Source organism: Rutilus rutilus (genome assembly GCF_951802725.1).
Source record: "Rutilus rutilus genome assembly, chromosome: 10".
Lineage (NCBI taxonomy): Eukaryota > Metazoa > Chordata > Actinopteri > Cypriniformes > Leuciscidae > Rutilus > Rutilus rutilus.
The window spans coordinates 29,314,759-29,333,137 of record NC_140215.1 but is presented as its reverse complement, the minus strand read 5'-3'; the positions used below and the strand labels follow the sequence as shown (position 1 = coordinate 29,333,137).

Genomic DNA, 18,379 nt, shown 5'->3' with positions numbered 1-18,379 from the left:
GATCTTAGGCTTGAAAAGGTTGGTGACCACTGCATAACGCAAACCCAGTCAAACGTTTGACTGCAGTATCTTCTATTCTATGCGCTTTATAATCCGGTGCGCCCTATATATGAAAACAGTTCTAAAATAGGCCATTCATTGAAGGTGCGCCTTATAATCCGGTGCGCCTTATAGTGCGGAAAATACGGTAATGTATTTTTGAGGATAACATTAGAGGAGGGGAAAAAAAACAAACATTTAAGCTTCACATCACTGGCCCATAAGCAAATAGTATGTTTTTGCACACACATACCACAGACACAGTCCTGGCAAAAGAACGCTTGAGGATGTGAACAGGCTCACTGGTCTGCTGCTTTCCTTTGGATGTGTTACCATCATTAGAGGGCAACCTGGAAAATCAGAACAAAATGGGTATGTGAATGAAATAATACACCTGATACATCAAAGTAACAGGCACAGAACTAAATTTTGTCATGTACCTGTACAGCAGCTGAGGTATTTGTCCAGCATTCACATCAGTACCGTTGTTTGATTTCTTTGAGCTCTTGAACTGAAACACCACACTGCAGGAGAGAGTTCATGATGATAATCCTTGCCTTCTAGCATTATAATGCGAAAATAATCACAGTAATAAGTGTGTTCGTACCCATCATCAGTGGTGATGGTTGCCTGGCCGTGGGAGCCGCAGTCACTGCTGGGTCCAGACACGCGAGCCCACGCCACATACCACCAGCCCAACTGCAGCAGCACAGGCTCATCGAACATCATGGCGTACTTCTCCCTGCATATTCAAAACGAACCATCACAAATAACCAGTATTTATGAGCCATTTTGCTCATTTTGTCTTGTAATCAACTGCTGTTTTTTAAATATTTTAGTCAATGTATGAAGATCTAGCAGAGATATAGTTCATCATATTAAAGGCACAGTAAGCGATTTCTGAGAAACACTGTTGATATTTGAAATTAACCCAAACAAACACACCCCTCTCCCTTCATTGCTCCGCCCCCAAAATGCACAAACACGCAATGCAAGTGTGGATGTCTCTTTATCATAGCTGAAGCGATGCAAAATTATGCTTCGTGAAAAGTAAGCAAAGATTATGAACAAAACAAGGAAGAACAAACTGAACATACAGTACACAAGAGTGTATACAGCAAGAGTTGGTTGTTCATCGCCAGCAGCAAAGCAGCTCCAGACAAACAATGACACTCACAACTAGGCCTGTCGCGATAGTCGATAAGTCAATTAATCGCACGATAAAAAAAAATGAGCTCGATAATTTTTCCGGCCACGATAATTCCATTTGCATGCTTGTTTGTTTTCCTCGTCTCTCTCTCTCAGTCTCTACCAAAGAGACTGGATGACCACTCTCGGTTCTTTAGCGTATAGGAGGAGTGAACCCTCTTGTCAGTTGCATGGTGTTTGTGTGGGGAGGTGGCGCGCGGCGCTTGTCAGTCACATGGTCTTTGTATGGGAAAGCGCCGGCGGGACTTGTTTACGGCGACTGCCGGGAGAGAGAGAAGACGCTAGTTGTGAGTTGCGACCGCGAGCCCGATCACATGAAAATGCGTATCTATACCACGAATGTTATTTCTTGTGCCATTTATACGCCAAAAATAGTTTTTGCGTGCATATGATACGCTCTTTATGGCGTGTAATACGCACGCACTCCTCACCCCTAATCCTAACCAAGTATTTTCAGTGCATAGCATATAGGCTACACGCAATAAAGCGTGTCTCCGTCTTCCCGACAGTACACAATCACTTGACAAAGTAACAGGAGTAACAGTGCAAAATTGTGCGATATGGCTTGTTGAGGCTTTTTTTTGTTTTGTTTACAAAGGTCCTAACTGTCAGTTTTGCCTGTTATGGAATGTATCACTATTTATGCCTAATGTCTAAAGCCTAATGTTTAATATTTTTTGAAGTGCAATTTTGTTTACATCCATTTTATTTATCAACAGACATTTATTTTGTTAACAGACACTAAGAGTCCATTGCTTTTATTGTTTTTGGTTGTTTTGTTCATTTTTTTGGATATTTAAAATGTTTTCCGTTTTCAATGTTTAATATTCTTTAGAAATAAAAGTTTATAGATCGCTGAAAAGGTGTACCTGCATTATTATGCCACTATAATTATATTAAATGAAAATGGTCTCAGAACGACAATATTATCGTTTATCGCGATAATTTCTTGTACAATTTATCGTCCAGCAAAATTTGCTATCGTGACAGGCCTACTCACAACTGTCCTGTTATTATAGCTAACATTATAACAACAGCATATCTTGGTTCTGTGCAACACAGCAAAACCAATGTTACTCACTAATAGAGCAGATTTAACGCAACCTCTGCATCCGTTTTCAGGCCCTCTCGCTCTCTTAACGTCTCACCAGCGCTGGAAAGCTTTTCTAATATTAACGTGGGTCCTGGAGCTCTTGTGTGATCATAACCCTTCTTTTTTCCAGTGATATTCCTCTGAGCTTCTTTTGTAATGTCTCTTAGCCATACTTTCTTTCCCTCTTGCTCACTCTCTGACCTACCAATCATGAATGGACATGCCCCCTACTGCTGATTGGCTACAAGTGCGTGATCCACTTTCAACAGCGTTTCTCAGAAAACACTTTCAGCACCTTGAACTCATCATGATCAAAATTGTATTTGTCTTCATTTTGAAAAGTACATCTACAGTATAATTTAAAACCTAGCCACTTTTTTGTGCAATGTTTAGCCTGAAAAGTGTGCATGGTTTTTAATTTAAATAAATCTGTAATAAAAGAAAATATAAATTAGATAACATTTTAAAAGTTTAGGTTGCAATACTAAAAAGACAAACTAAAACTGAAATATATTAAAAAAAAAACTATAAAATTGACAAGCATATTACTAAAATAAAAATTACTAAAACAAACAAAAATTAAGATGAAAATTATAATTAATACTATAATAGTATATAAATAATACTAAAATAACACTTATAAATAGCATTTACTTTGGGATATACATAACTAGCATGTATCCTGCTCTCTAGATACACTACTCAACCAGCATTCTTGAAATAATGAAGTGATATTGTTTTGAATATAGGCATACCGAGCAGCACAGTCATAGGCCAGAACATCTGTCTCGGCCAGTAGGTCTCCATCAGTTTCATGGTCTCCTCCATCTGGACCCAGCTCAAACAGCTGCAAACACAATCACAGCTTTCAATCAAAAACCAAAAATCAGAAAACTCGTGAGAATGAAGTGGGCTGAAGGTCAAAACTAAGGAAACACTCAGATAGGACCTAACCTTGATCTTTGCAGTGTACTCCCCTCTGCCTCCAAAAAGACCCAAACCCCCTAACAAGATGTCAGCATCGGCGCAGAAGCGGATGGCCTCCACTGAGTGTGCGGAGTAACCCCAGCCTCCTCCATGGCCTAGAAAAAACAGTGTGCAAAAAACACAAATCAATCAAATTTTTACCTTTCATTTTAATTGACAAAATAAAGTAAATCAATGAAATCGCTCATGATTGACTACTGGCTGTTTTCCCACTCGAGCTGCTGTATGTGAATGCCCTTTAACAGTCTAAAATATTATTTAGAAATGTAACAGCTATAGATATATAGATGATTTTGGATGAACTCACTCTCAAAGCGGTTGACCACACTGTAGTCCTCTTTAGAGTAAACCTTCATCACAGCCTGAGTCTCTTCCTCAGCACTGGCCACTCCCATCTTCAGCTCCTGCATCGCAGCCAGTGTGTCCAGACAACCTGCACAGAACCAAAAGACACACTACAACTACAAGACCGGGCTGAGAGAGTTTTATTTTTTATTAAGACTGCCACACTTCCTTAGACAACGTCAGACAAAGAGCTCTGTACAGCAGCAAAACTCAATGAGGAACAGATAGCAAGCGTTGAAAGTTCTGCCATCGAGTGACTTCATTCCTGACAGGTTTTGAGATCCTGCCTGACAAGAGAGTGCTGTGAACTGCACATCAAACAGAGTAAAGCTGAGGTAGAATGATGCTGTGGTACCCAGGATGTGCAGCGCTCCATGGGAACGGGTGGTGCTGGCGTGGGAGCCCGAGGGAAGAGCCAGTTCAGGACTCAGGATGCTGCAGAGGGCCTGGATGTCCGAAGCAGAGGGCACACGGGCGTCTGCTATCACGGCGTTATAGCAGCACATCTCACGTGTGGCAGGTAAGAACCTGAAAGAACAGTGAGACGGCTTAGTTGAGAAGATATAGTTGTTTAAATATTCCATAAAATATAATTTATTGTCAGTAGAACAGATGAAGACCACTGAAATCCTGAGAAATTGTGTAGTGTTTTAATGTGGCATTTTTGTATTAAAGGGATAGTTCAGTCTAAAATGAAAATTAAATAATAATTTACTCATCCTGGTGTTGTTCTAATGCTGTATGCCCTTTTTTCTTTTATGGACCACAAAAGGAGAATTTTTTTAAATGTCCCGCTCACGCTTGCCTATATAATGGCAATGAATAGCGGCCAGCATCAAGCTTTTAAAAAAAGATGCTAAAGTATCACAGATTGATCCCATGCGACATGTCCCATATATTCCAAATGTTCTGGGGGTATACACTAGGGTTTGGTTAAAAACAAACCAAAGTTGAATGTATTGTTTAACAAAAATCCTGACCTTGGCCGTTGGTCTTCTGTGCACGGCTACGTGACGAGCGTGTTTGTGGGACTATTAGTGCCACAGTTCACTCCGTCTTACCCAGAAAAAGACATGAAATACAATCCATGTACCTTCTCTGAGGTGAATATATCCATTGCGTTCGAGTTATAACATTCACATCGGTTAACTGTAATACTTACTGTCATCAAACAGAGTTCTGGTCTGGAGATTTCTAGATGTTAAATTTCATGTCACATATTTATTAATCTTGATTAATCACGATTTTCACTAAATAATGCATTCAACTTCAGCTTGTTTTTAACCAAAGCCAATCATATACCCCAGAACACTTGGTATATATGGCACGTATTGCATGGGATCATTCTATGATACTTTTGAGCCTCTTTTAAAAAGCTTGATGCTGGTCGCAATTCACTGCCATTATACAGACATCATTTTCTTTTTAATTCTCCTTTTGTGGTCCAAAAACGAAAGAAGGCATTAGAACAACACCAGGGTGAATAAACGATAATTTACTGATTTTAATTTTAGGGTGAACTATCTCTTTAAGTCAGCTGACTCCAGACAGCTATGAACCTCACCTCCAGATGACATCATAGACGGGGTCCAAACAGAGGCCGAAACCCTGGAGATCCTCCTGCTCTGAGTCATTGAAGGTGCGGCAGCTCCCGTCCAGTTTATTGATAAGTAGGCATCTGAAGGGAGGAGGCTCAGATACAGATGTTGGAACTAAACCTAGAGAGAGCAGAATGACAGTCAACAAAGACAGTCAACAAGAGACAACGCATAGGCCCTTTAAACCACACAAGTGAATCAAGCAAGAGAACATACCGATGATGTGTTTGCTAGCGAAAATCTCGGAGGTGGCCAGGACGTGGGAGTTGATTAGCGCCTCGTCGATTCTAAGGAAGGTTTGATCACCGCTGGCCCCAATCCACGTTGCCTTTCGGCCGTACTTGGCACCAATATTGGGCATTGGAGAGGGCTTGGCGTTCCAGTAGGGCATGTCTAGGATGGGTCGCCCTAACTGTCCTTTCTGTTGAGACAACACGAGATATATCTTCAGGATCTCAGCCAACATAAAATCAGGCCAATATAAAAATACTTAATTACCGAAACAGCTAACTTACTGAGAAACTCCCGAAGGTGAAGACCTGTCCATCCATGAGAAGCACTGCAGTGTGGTTACTGCCTGCTGTCACCTGAGTACTGGGGCCAGGCAGAGCTTGCACCAAAGTGGGAGACCCTCTGTGTGAGTGATAAAATCAAAGGAGCCATGAGTTGATATTTTTTGTTGGCAATCATTTAAAAATAAATTAATTAATTAATGAATCAAAACCCTCATTACCTAGAATTAACATCTCCATGTCCAAGTTGTCCATGTTGTCCGTAACCGAAGGTGTAAACATCTCCATTCTCCATTAATACCACTGCAAAAATATATATATAAAAAAACAGTTTTACCATTACAAACGGATATAGTACTTCAATTCATAGTTACCATATCATAAAATAGGAACATCAACTATTGATCCAAAATAATGATGAGGAACATGAACAATGGCTTCCTTTGACATCATCAAGGTTAGAAGAGATGTTCACTCACCGGAGTGGTGGAAACCGCAGCTGACCTGCACGGCTCGCAGCTCACAGTCGAAGCGTACGGACCCGGGAGGATATGTAGTGATCTTACTGGCATCTTTGTCCCCACGTTCACTGCTGCCATCTGTAACACAGAACAGACCGTGAGGTAAAGGGCAGACAAGGACAGCAAGAGACGAGATGGATGTCTTAAGGCAGCAGGTGAATCTGGGGACTGTTAACGACCTGGGAAGAGAAATGAGCTGGTGCCTCAGAGGAAAGAAGAAAAACAGAGAAGGAGTGAAATATTGGCATGCGTGGACACTGGAGGAACAGAATAAAGGGCGAGGAGATAAACTGAGCGGGAAGTGATTATAAGTGATTGTACACATCCTTAAATACTCTCTCTCTCTGGGGTTAATAAAATAGATTTCACATTGATTTGTGGCACAAACCCAAAGGAGGAACAAGAAAAGTGGGCTCCTTTTACTGCAGACTGATTGAGATGGTGTAGATCAGCTGCTTCTGTATAGATTCCGTGCACGCGCACAGCAGAGGACTGCTCTTAATTTGAATACAACAACATGTTTATTCGAAATTAATGAATATAATATAGACCTTATGCGCCAGAGAAACGAGGGCGCCGCCATCTTTAGAATATTGTCTTTGAACTTCCGTTTTTGCGTTCGCTCTGTATATTTCTATGGCATTGCTGTCCAGGAGTAATTAGCTTTTGAAGTGGATTTACTTAATGTAAGGTTGACGAAAGTTATCGTGAGGATTGTAATGTTTAAAGCAGATGTCTTAACAAATGTCAGTAGACCGGGAAGATTTTAAAACGAGCCATTCATTCATAAATACGCAAGATCGCTGTGAAAATACAGCCCGGAAGTCAAAAGACAGTAAGCACAGTGCTGAAAAGGGGCAGGGCTATATAAGGTCTATAGCATAGGCTAGAATAAGTTCTGGCCTGCAGAGAAACATAACTGGGGATGTCTGATATCAGGAGAAGTAATCCCCCAATCAGAGCTTCACACTTACAGTGAAGAGTTTTACTTATTTTTCTTAACCTGGCAACCACGTACACGTGGTCTCCACTGTGGATAAAAGCGCTGGCTTTCTGAAAACACTGGTGATCTTGCAGTTTAATATTCTATTCACAGAAAATTTTAATATATCAAGTCTGTGTTCATTTATTGGCCTGAGAGAGAGATTGTGCATGTATGAATTACCTCAGTCTGTGCCGCGTTTCTCTATTAACAGTGAAGCGGTGAGTTTCAATGCTTCAAAAACAGTGATGTTACCAACTCATTGCTGAAAAAAATACTGGAGCTCTTCAGTGGTGAAGCTATTTTACTGATAAAAGAAGTTTCTGTGTTGCTGAATGACTGTGTGAGTGATAGTCTGAATGTGTGTGCGTGAGCTACAGTGAAGAAAGCGCATTAGTATAGAACGCTTCTAATTTTTGAGTCATTTTTCTTAAATGGAGAGTGTGCCAGCAATGTAAAGATGATTTTATGAATATATAATGAGTACATTACAAAATACATTTATTAGAATGATTACATTAGTAAAGTTTTCATATACTTGCAGCTCAGAAATTGTAAAAAATTCATTCCCTGACTTTCCGAATCTTCGCTAGGTCAGATTGTCAAAGTAGTAGCCTTAGATAAAAGGGGCGCACAGTCTACTCTATACAGGCATATTTCCTCCATCTCAACTCCCTCTCTCTCATTTATTGAACAACAGTGGGAGTCGGATCTTTGCCTCACATTTGAAGATGAGATGTTCATACCTATTCTATTTGTATTCATACTATTCTATTTATTCTATTCTATTCTATTTGTGCACGTCACAGTCTTATCCAATTAAAATGCATTAATAGAATTCACTGGGAAAAAGTGAGGTTGGTAAAAATAAAGACTGGTGTTGATCTTTTATGTAATTGTAGCCATTAGGCTCCTGCAGTTTTAAAGGGTTAGTTCACCCAAAAATGAAAATTCTGTCAGTAATTACTCACCCTCATGTCTTCGGAACACAAATTAAGATATTTTTGATTAAATCTGAGAGCTGGATCACTCCTCCATAGGCTTCTAAGGCATTATAACTTGCTGGCCCAGAAAATGTATTAAAGACATTGTTAATATAGTCAAAGTGACTACAGTGTCTCGAGTCTTTTCACGTAGTATAACTGCGCAGCGCATCTGTGTTGTACGTCACACGTAGGCTCACTATTGGCCGACGCTGGTCATGTGTGTGATGCGTGTGACGTACAACACAGAAGCGCGTATAGTGGAATAAAGTCGTTTTATTTTTGTTTGTTTTTTGCACACAAAAAGTATTCTCGTCGCTTTATAAACTTTAAAAGATTGAGCCACTGTAGTCACTTGGACTATATTAACGATGTCTTCAATACATTTTCTGGGCCAGCAAGTGATAATGCCTTAGAAGCCTATGGAGGAGTGATCCAGCTCTCAGATTTAATCAAAAATATCTTAATTTGCGTTCCGAAGATGAATGAAGGTCTTACGGGGTTGGAACAACATGAGGGTAATTACTGACAGAATTTTCATTTTTGGGTGAACTACCCCTTTAATACATATGCTTTGGTTATGTCCATCAATAACTTATTTTTGCCAATCAAACTTTAATTGTTTTTCCTTTGTGACAAAGAAACAGATTGAGCCTTGCCCTTTTTTTTGCAATTCTTTGCAATTTGGAGGCAAATGTCACTGGCTTGCCTAGATGTACTATGAATGCTTTTGCTTTTTCAACATTATTAGCTAGACGGCACATTCTCCTGCTACGGAAACAAAATTCCCCTTCATCTTTCGAAGACTGGATGAGAGATGTTAAGAGCTTCATTCATTTGGAAAACATTAGGTATACAATAAAGGGCAACACTGGTATATTTTCTGAGATCTGGGATCCATTCATTACCCTTTTTCCTGAATATGTTAGTACTTCTAGAGTTTGTGAACCTAAGCAACCTAAGTCCCTATGTAACCAAAATTGAATTTTTTGGGGCTTTTAGAATGAATATGTTAGCCTTAAGGTTATCTATAAGCTAGTGTGCTCCAAAACAATGACAAAATTCACACTTAGAAGATATAAGCGTCCCAAACGTACAGTCTTTCACTTCCGCTAATATGGAAAAATTATTTTGATGACATCACTCTGCACTTCAGCTTTTCTGTCCAATCAAATGCTCTCTAGAATCTACAGCGTCCCACCCCCTACATCAGTGGTTCTCAACTCCAGTCCTCGGGACCCACTGCTCTGCACATTTTGTATGTCTCCCTTATTTAACACACCTGAATCAGATCATCAGCTCATTAGGAGAGACTCCATGAACTGAACTGAGTGTGTCAGATAAGAGAGACATACAAAATGTGCAGAGCAGCGGGTCCTGAGGACTGGAGTTGAGAACCACTGCCCTACATTATAAATGGATGCTGAAGCTACAGCTAAAATCGGTCATTTGTTCACACATTTACTATTTTCTACATGGTGAATGGTACAGTGTAAATATGCTTTCCATTGGGGCGAATGAAGTCTGGTTTCACGTTAATGTCACGCAAACCATCACAATGTCTGCACAATCTACTCCGCTCCAGAGACACGATAGCACAGAGCAGATCAAATCTTCCATTGCCAGTAAATATCTGTTTGACATACCAACATGATAGGTGGCAGTATTGTACCCTAATGCTAGTTTCCACCCATAATCTAATATATAAAATATAATCTTAACTAATATAACAACAGCAAATGGGTTTGGAACGACATGAAAGAGGGTAAATAATAATAAAAAATTGGTGAACTATTCCTTTAATAATAGAAAAGTTCTGATATTGACCTAGACATTGGATTGGGCAAATAATAAAACGTATTCAGATGGTAAATTAGCACAACTATTATTTCAATGTTTCTTAAAATAACTACAAAGCATGAAGTTCTATTTATATTGGCCATGCACTAGGATTTATTTTAAGCCCTTGTGAAAACTATGACAAGCCATGTGCTATTTTAAGTGAAGATTTGGCCACTGTTTTCCCAGTAATAATTACCATAACATGACAATTCTCTAGTCTCAGTCTAGATCAGAAAATGAGCCGATTGGTTTAATAGTAAACCTCAGCAATGATATTTTTTACCTGCCTGCAGGGTCTGATTGTTCAATGCACACAGCATACAACATATGGCCAATTGATTATTATGAAGAGAAAAGAGGTAGTAAAGTTAGGTACTTATTCTTTCACCAGAGAGGAAGAGGAATAGATGCAGGCAGAGAGATGTTATTGGGACCAAAGAAAGCGGTAGAGTACAGTTTGTTGAAGGAAGAAGGAAAAAAACTGCATTATGGGGCTCCAGGTGGAGTCTGTAGTGAAGACCGCAGTACCTTTGAGTCTCTCCCGCATTAGCTTAAAGGCCTGAAGGGGTCTTATTCTTGCTAGCACCTGCTCACGCTGGTTCATAAAAAGGGGACCAGGGAAAACAAGGGGGCCTATGGGGGGAGAGAGAAACTTTCACATGCATGGGGAAAAGCATCTCACAAATGGAAAATAAAACATGGTATATAACACATGGTACATTATGAAAACACAAGCAAGAAGGGAATTTCCACAAGCAACCCACTCCCAGAGAAGACAAGCAAACGTAAGGTAGAAGGCTGAGAGTTCGGGTGATCAGTCCGCTTTTGGAGTATTATCGAGTAGGTAATAATACTCCATCCATGAACCCAGAGGAATATTATATGGATGTATGAAGTGCTCATAATCAAGGTTGTATATGACAAAGTGAACAGGAGAATGGATTATGATTAGATGTTTTGATGGGGGAGGGATTAGTGACATTCGCAGAGGCCTGTCTATGGCATTCAATTAGGTCAAATGTAATTTTATGGTCCAAAAAAAATTTGTTTCGATGTTAAAAAGAATTATACTATTAGGGCTGGATGATATACCTAAAACCTTAAATAAAAATACAATTTAAAAAATTGAGTTTATAAAATATATATAAATATCAAAGTTTATTTATTTGCTCTTAATTGGCTAAAAAGAGTGATTAAAAAAAATAGCTATTGCAAATTCAAAATGTGTAATTTGCAAAAAATAAAGTAAAAAATCTAGTTAAACTACACAAGACATATGAACACCATGGAGACCAATATATAACATTAAACAGCAATATTTACTCAAAACTTTTCGTTTATACTTCTGAAAAATTATGCAAAGCAATCTAAACTTTCAATTTAATCCATTTTTCTGAAACACAGTTGGACCTGATTCACAAAAATGAATCAAAAGCTATTTTTTGCTACAGAAATTCTCAATATTCATAACGTTGCAAAAGTTTAGGGTCAGTGAGATTTTGTTTTTAAAGAAATTTTTAACAATACTTAACAATACTTTTGTTAAGCAAGAAAAGGACACAAAAGTGACAAAGACATTTATAATGTCACAAAAGATTTCTTTTCTAATAAATGCTGTTTATTGAACGTTAGAATCCTGAAAAATGTATCAAAGTTTCTACAAAAATATTAAGCTGTTTTGAATATTGAACTGTTTTCAACTTGGATGATAATAGGAAATGTTTCTTGAGCACCAAATCAAAACGATTTCTGAAGGATGTGCCAATGAAGACTTTCAATTATGCCACTTTGCCATCATAGGAATAAATTACATTTTAATATATTACAAAAGAAAACAGTTATTTTAGATTGTAAAAATATTTAAGTATATTATTGTTTTACTGTTGATTATGATCACATAAGTGCAGCCTTGGACTTCTTTGAAAAACATAATTTTACAAACCCCAAACTTTTGAACAGTAGCCGGCAAATTCCTCTCAAATACATTGTGAATATTCAATGTATCGCCCAGCTCTGGCTTTACACAGTAAATACTGAAAAATACTGTGTGTCAAACACGTGCGAGATGTCTGGGTTTATTCTGGGGTCTGGTCATGTAGGCGTCATACCTCGACCTTCCTCTATCCGGTGCCGGCGGTTGATGCGCTGTCTCTTCACCTCCTGTCGAATCTGGATGTGCTCCTCTATATTGACGCCTGGGGGAGGAGGGACAGGCACAGCTAAAATAACAGAGGTCCAGCACAGGCGGGGCCAAAGAAGGAGACAAACGAGAAACAACACAGGCAGGTGAATGATGAGCATGAGACGCAATGCAAGACAGTGAGAGACAAGAGCAGCGAGGTGATCCCAACCAAACACACACACACACACACACAAAGTGCTGCTTCACTAGGCAAATATACAAGGACAACATTGCCAAAGCAGCCAGTGACCAATGATCTCCATTAGGACTGGACAGAATGACAGTTGACATTTTAGAAATTAGCGATCGACCAATATAGTTTTTATGAATGCTGCAATACTTTTTTTTATTGCAATGCATATTATTATTATCATTTTATTTTTTCATTATTTTTAGCAGATAGGATTACCTCAACAAAAACAAAAACACATTAATTATTAAATTTATATATTTTTTCCTACATAGTTATTAAAGTCACCATGAAAACAAAATGTACAATTCTTATTTTGTATGGCATATTGCAGTATTTATTATAAATGATTTATCCATGCACTAAAGTATTTTAAAACATGCCCTTCAAATCTCTATTAAAAATTATTTCCAATCCCTCTTCTATGATGACGTGTTTACTAATGCGAGGGCAGGACAACCTGTCACTCACATGACATCACAGCAACAGAAAACCACAACCATCCAACGATCCAATCAATTCCCGATGGACAAAATCAAGTTCCGTACTACATTTTTTTTTCCTTGTTCAAGAAGCCATTTCACTCGAATTTACATCACAATAGGCAAGAAAATGACTATCACAACTTGCGTTTCAAGGTGACTTTAAATTATATTTTAAAAATGTTGTTTGTTTAATTTGTAATTGTTATATTTGCATTCTGCCCTCCCCTAATCGGAATACTTCATGCATGCAGACAGTATGGTTCAACATTTGACATGAAAATGGCTCACAGACAGGAAAGAGATATGATTTGATGGCTATGGAGCTGTAACGAATGTGATTGGATGACACCTCAGTACCTAAGAGCAGGTCCAGCGGTATCATTTCCTTCACAGCATCAAAGATTCCTCTCTGCCTGGCCTCCTGACCGTCCAGCTCTCTGGCACAAGCCTTACAGCAGCCACATGACGAACAGCCAGACTCGCCAGAGCCGCAGCCACAAATCCTGCAGAGGAGAGATACACATGAATGGGTAAGGACTGCAGTAGTGCTATAGATATTGATGAGAGTAAAGATCACAATTAAAAAGTAACAAATACTCCCATTACAGTACTTTTTTTTTTTCTACTTTTATAATTAAATAATTAAAAAGTAAAATTTCAGTCGAATTTAATCATGGTACTTTTACTTGAGTTGATTAAAAATAAATTATTCAGCTTTTCTACATTTATTTTTTCAACAAAAGTAGAAAAAAGACAATACCTAAGTGTTCTAAACATGTGCAGTGAAAAATGTAAGAAAATACATTGTAAGAAATTGAAACGCTAAAAGTTGACTATTGTGCCATTTCAATACTGCAAAAACAAAGAAATGTTTTTAAATGTTATTTTAAAAGTACAAATTATAACTGATTTATTATTATTTTATAATTAAAAGTAGCTACATTTTTAACCATAACTTAATTTATTCTTACTTTTTGAGAATGTATTATTTATTAGTTGAATTTTTTATTTGATAAGCATAAAAAAATTATTATAATAATTAACTTTCTTTTCAGTCATGTCCCTTGTGGCCGGTTAAGTACAATGAAAGAAAATACTGTATTCATGGCAATTTCTTGTTCTGAAATAATAGCTGGATTATGGTGATTTGTGTGTGTTGTTTGGTTTCTCTCACCCTCCCGGCACTCTGTCAGGTCGGCCACTGCTCACACAGCTGGCGCCGTACCCAGTGCAGTCTCCGCACACGGTGCACACCATACACTGGTCCAGCTTCCACTTGTGCATGCCTGGCTGACACATCATAGATTTCTCCTCCTTCTCGTCCAGCTCGTCCTCCAAGTCCTCGTCCATGGCGGTGGCCATGTTCTCTACACCAAACGCTATGACAGAGCACATTAAAAACATGCTTTCAAACGCAGCTGACTACACAACCTGACAGAGCCAACTGAGATTCAGATTCAAAATGTTAGTTATGGTCAGGCATGAATATTTCTGAATATATCTGTCTATAAAACAGTCATGTACATGAATGTGAACACCATTTTTTTTATTTAAATGACAGTTACAGCACATCAGAGACAGCTTGCGATGTTTCCACTCATAGGCCCACTAATATAAATCATATTTTGTTTTTGTGAAATTATTTCTAAAATAAGTAATGTAAATTCAATTTCATACCAACAGATTTCCTTTAAAAATAAATTTGGAGTAACGGTAGACTGATGCCGTTGACCTCAACTGGGGATATCGTCGGACGGTGAAAGGAATACTTTGAGGAAATTGAGGAAGCAGAGGCCGAGGGCTCAGAGGTGGACTCGTCTATCACCCAAGATGAAGTCACCGAGGTAGTAAAGAAGCTCCTCGGTGGCAAGGCACCGGGGGTGGATGAGATCCGCCCTGAGTACCTCAAGTCTCTGGATGTTGTGGGGCTGTCTTGGCTGACACGCCTCTGCAGCATCACGTGGCGGTTGGGCTTGCAGATCTTGGTGGTGGTCCCTCTTTTCAAGAAGGGGGACCAGAAGGTGTGTCCAACTACAGGTGGATCACACTTCTCAGCCTCCCCGGGAAAGTCTATGCCCGGGTACTGGAGAGGAAAATTCGGCCGATAGTAGAACCTCGGATTCAGGAGGAACAGTGCGGTTTTCGTCCTGGTTGTAGAACACTGGACCAGCTCTTTACCCTAGTTTATCTATATGAGGATTGGGATTCTGAACTGATGAGATTTTACTGTGGGTGAAGCTACTCAGCACAACACATCAGAAATAAATACTAGTAGCTCAATATACTGTCAAACAATACAAATAAAACCCTTTTCCCTCTCATCTCATTTTCTTGTGAAGAAACTCCACAAAAGATATAGAAAATTTTGCATTATACCTATCATTCCATTTGGTCCATTTGTCAAGGTCAAGAATTACTTAATTTATTATTCACAGGGCCTTTGCTAGTGTATAATTGTACATTTTCATGTTTGGTTTTGATTAAGCGGTTCTCACCTTTCCCTGCCTGGCTCATGGCTCCAGTGTCTCGACCACACTGGCCCTTGTTGTTCACTCCAAATGTCCACACCTCCCCGCTCTTGGTCAGGACACAAGTGTGCGCTTTTCCCATGGCTACCTGAGTTACAAACTGTCCCTTCAGATCTGACACCTGACCTGCAAGTCAAAAATGAATCATGAAAAAAAAAAAATTAATCATGCATGCTAATAAATCTCTCATGACATTTTAACATAAAGCAGCGGTGAAGAGAATGATACTCAAATTAGGGGTGGGCGATATACCAGGAGACACAATTAACCGCTAGAAACTTTGGAGATTTTCAACTATTGCCTCTATTGCGGTTACACTCCCGTGACGTTGCTGTGCTGTGCACAGCAGACAACACAGAATTTCTGAAAAAATAAAACATTTTATAGGGCCCTACTATTGTAAAAATTGTAATAATTGTAAAGAGACAAGAAAACAAGTTTTCTTAGAATAATTAAAACTGAAAACATGAAATGTGGGGAAAATAAAACAGATTTTAAGAAAAAATAAACAGATTGCATGGGCCCTAAATCTTTTATTTTTGTTAAACTTTTAAGAAATCGTCAAATTGTACAAGTTTCGTGATCTCAATTAATGAGTCATGCGTTTTTAAGACAAAAAATTAAGAAGGAAATCCCAGAAAACTGAACCCAGAAAAAACGGAATTCATAGAAAAAATAAAACTGATTTCATAAAGCCATTTAAATGGGCTACACATAGTTTGGTGTTTTAATATGCAGCAAGAGGCACATCAATATGCAGCAATCATGGATGACAGTATTTGCATATCCTGAAACTCCGCTTCAGGATTTAAAATAAAAAAAAGATACATGACTATAAATTGCAAAACTGAGTATCCCGTATGTAGGGCATCAACTGCAAGAATATTTGCTATATCAGCAAAAATAAGCTGGCAGAAATCCAATCATAAGAGGAAGAAAAAAAAGAAACCGTTTATGTACATAGTCTGAACATCCAAATATGGAGTTTTCTAAATATATCCCCCTTTTGTGAATGTGGATCATGTACTGGCCCTAAATAATCTCTCCCACAGTGGACAGATATATGGTTTTACAGACAGCAATATGATAGGCCATCATTTCTTTCCTGCCATCTTTAATGGGTACTTACAGGTACTGTCGCTGTAAATGGCATCCTTGCCAAACATGTAGAGCTCTCCATCTTTAGTGACAATGCTGCTACTGCCATTGTTGCAGGCCGTGTAGATGGCCGTCTTGGTCTCAAGTTTGATCATCTTCTTGGGTTTGTAGGGCTTTGGTTGTCTCCTGCTCTTTGCTAAAGATAGACACCATTATATGAGGTTGACCATTAATCATTAGGTCAGTTAAAGTATGTACATGATGATAATTCCGTTCATACTTGACTCTCCGTCCTCCCCTTTGCTGGCGGAGCCCGTGAAGAAGACGCTCCCATCCTCTGCCACCAGCAGGGCGTGAGAGCCATCATGGCCCACTGAAAACTGCACAAACTTGGGCGACTTGGTGACTGGCAGCTCCACCCACTTCCCAGCCGACGGGCCGCCCTGCTTGATGCCAAGGCTCTGATACTTTCCAGTATAGTAGATCTGCATTAGTGGAGAGGAAAACAGTCACGTTTATCTCCCTTGTGTGTTATCAAGCCTGTGTGCAATGGCACAAACCAGTACCTCTTTCAGATAATAGAAATGAACCGCTGAAATGGCACTCAAGAACTCTTATACAGACACTAGTTAAGGCATTCAAGTGACAGGACAACTATTTTGCACCAGACAATAACTGTGCCTGATTGGCCTATTAAAGGGGTAGTTTACACAAATATGCAATATCTGTCACTGTTTACTCACCGTCATGTCGTTCTAAACCTGTAAATGTAAATGTTAGGCAGGATTAAAGCAGCACAATATTTCAAAATAAAATCAATATCACAATATGGCTTAGTGCTATTGTGAAAATGTGCAGACAGTGATTTAAAAGCTAGGGTAGGCAATTTCAGAGAGGCTAGCTCCAAAGAGTGTCTCCAAAGCCACGCCTTCTCCAAAACACATGAAGGCGCACAGCCAGAGAAGAGTCTGCAAAGCGCATTAAATTACCTCATGTCTCAAAGCACATAAAATTACAATAATAATGAAACGACTTAAGAGAGCTCTGACTTTTACCACCTGACTGCTGCAGGTTCAATTCGCCGTTGATAGTGTTGCCATAGAAATGCATAAATCTGAGTCTGAGAACGGGAACAGCTCCAAGAAGAACGTCACGGGTTGTCATCTCTTAATTACAGTAATTATGACATGGCGTGAACAAGCTTGTTGTCTTGGAACTGTAAAAGGTGGCTGCTGTTTGTTGCGACGCTCACTGCCTACAATGGACTGTCTACAAGTGTCTACAATGGACTGAATGCAATGATTGGACGAAAATTTTTTGGTCCAGACACTTCCACAGAACATATATACTTTTTTTTTTATAGTTAGACCACTTCTATTATTGATTGGTAAAAATTAAGAGATTAAATTTGAATAGTATTATAGTATTGTAATAGTGTTGTAATTTTACAGTTGTACTAAAAAAAATTTAGATTTATTTTAGATTTATTTAATCCTTTTTAACAGTACAACAGTTGCAATATCCTTCTTATTTTGTTTGATATATTTAATAATAATAATAATAATAATAAAAATCATGATTATTATAATTATTTTATACTGAATTTGCCGAAAAAACTGTGCCCTATGCAAACTCAAGTGAAGAGAGATATTTTTTAATCTCATTTGAAGAGATATATCAAGTCATATATTCGCTTTCAAGAGGTTTGTGTTAGTTCTTATAAACCAATGTGTGAAAACCCCAAAAAAACATTAAGCCCTTAATAGATGGTTCGTACTCAAAAGA

At 38.7% G+C, this 18,379-nt stretch overlaps 1 protein-coding gene across 20 annotated transcripts in view; it reads right to left on the bottom strand.

Moving 5' to 3' along the window:
• Positions 1-18,379, bottom strand: part of mycbp2 (MYC binding protein 2) — a 110,792-nt gene that overhangs the window by 51,983 nt on the left and 40,430 nt on the right. For 14 of the 20 annotated variants that reach the window (XM_084420735.1, XM_084420752.1, XM_084420750.1 and 11 more), the window contains exons 12-30: positions 16,875-17,079; positions 16,626-16,790; positions 15,464-15,622; positions 14,143-14,347; positions 13,326-13,471; positions 12,220-12,330; positions 10,640-10,744; positions 6,263-6,382; positions 6,005-6,086; positions 5,787-5,904; positions 5,488-5,692; positions 5,238-5,391; positions 4,029-4,201; positions 3,636-3,761; positions 3,296-3,423; positions 3,097-3,188; positions 647-781; positions 480-563; positions 293-389 (exon numbers count right to left, since the gene is read on the bottom strand). In XM_084420735.1, coding sequence (XP_084276861.1) covers positions 293-389; positions 480-563; positions 647-781; positions 3,097-3,188; positions 3,296-3,423; positions 3,636-3,761; positions 4,029-4,201; positions 5,238-5,391; positions 5,488-5,692; positions 5,787-5,904; positions 6,005-6,086; positions 6,263-6,382; positions 10,640-10,744; positions 12,220-12,330; positions 13,326-13,471; positions 14,143-14,347; positions 15,464-15,622; positions 16,626-16,790; positions 16,875-17,079 — 2,610 coding nt within the window. The remainder of the gene's footprint in view (positions 1-292; positions 390-479; positions 564-646; positions 782-3,096; positions 3,189-3,295; positions 3,424-3,635; positions 3,762-4,028; positions 4,202-5,237; positions 5,392-5,487; positions 5,693-5,786; positions 5,905-6,004; positions 6,087-6,262; positions 6,383-10,639; positions 10,745-12,219; positions 12,331-13,325; positions 13,472-14,142; positions 14,348-15,463; positions 15,623-16,625; positions 16,791-16,874; positions 17,080-18,379) is intronic. The other 6 variants (XM_084420746.1, XM_084420744.1, XM_084420745.1 and 3 more) reach the window with 3 other exon arrangements.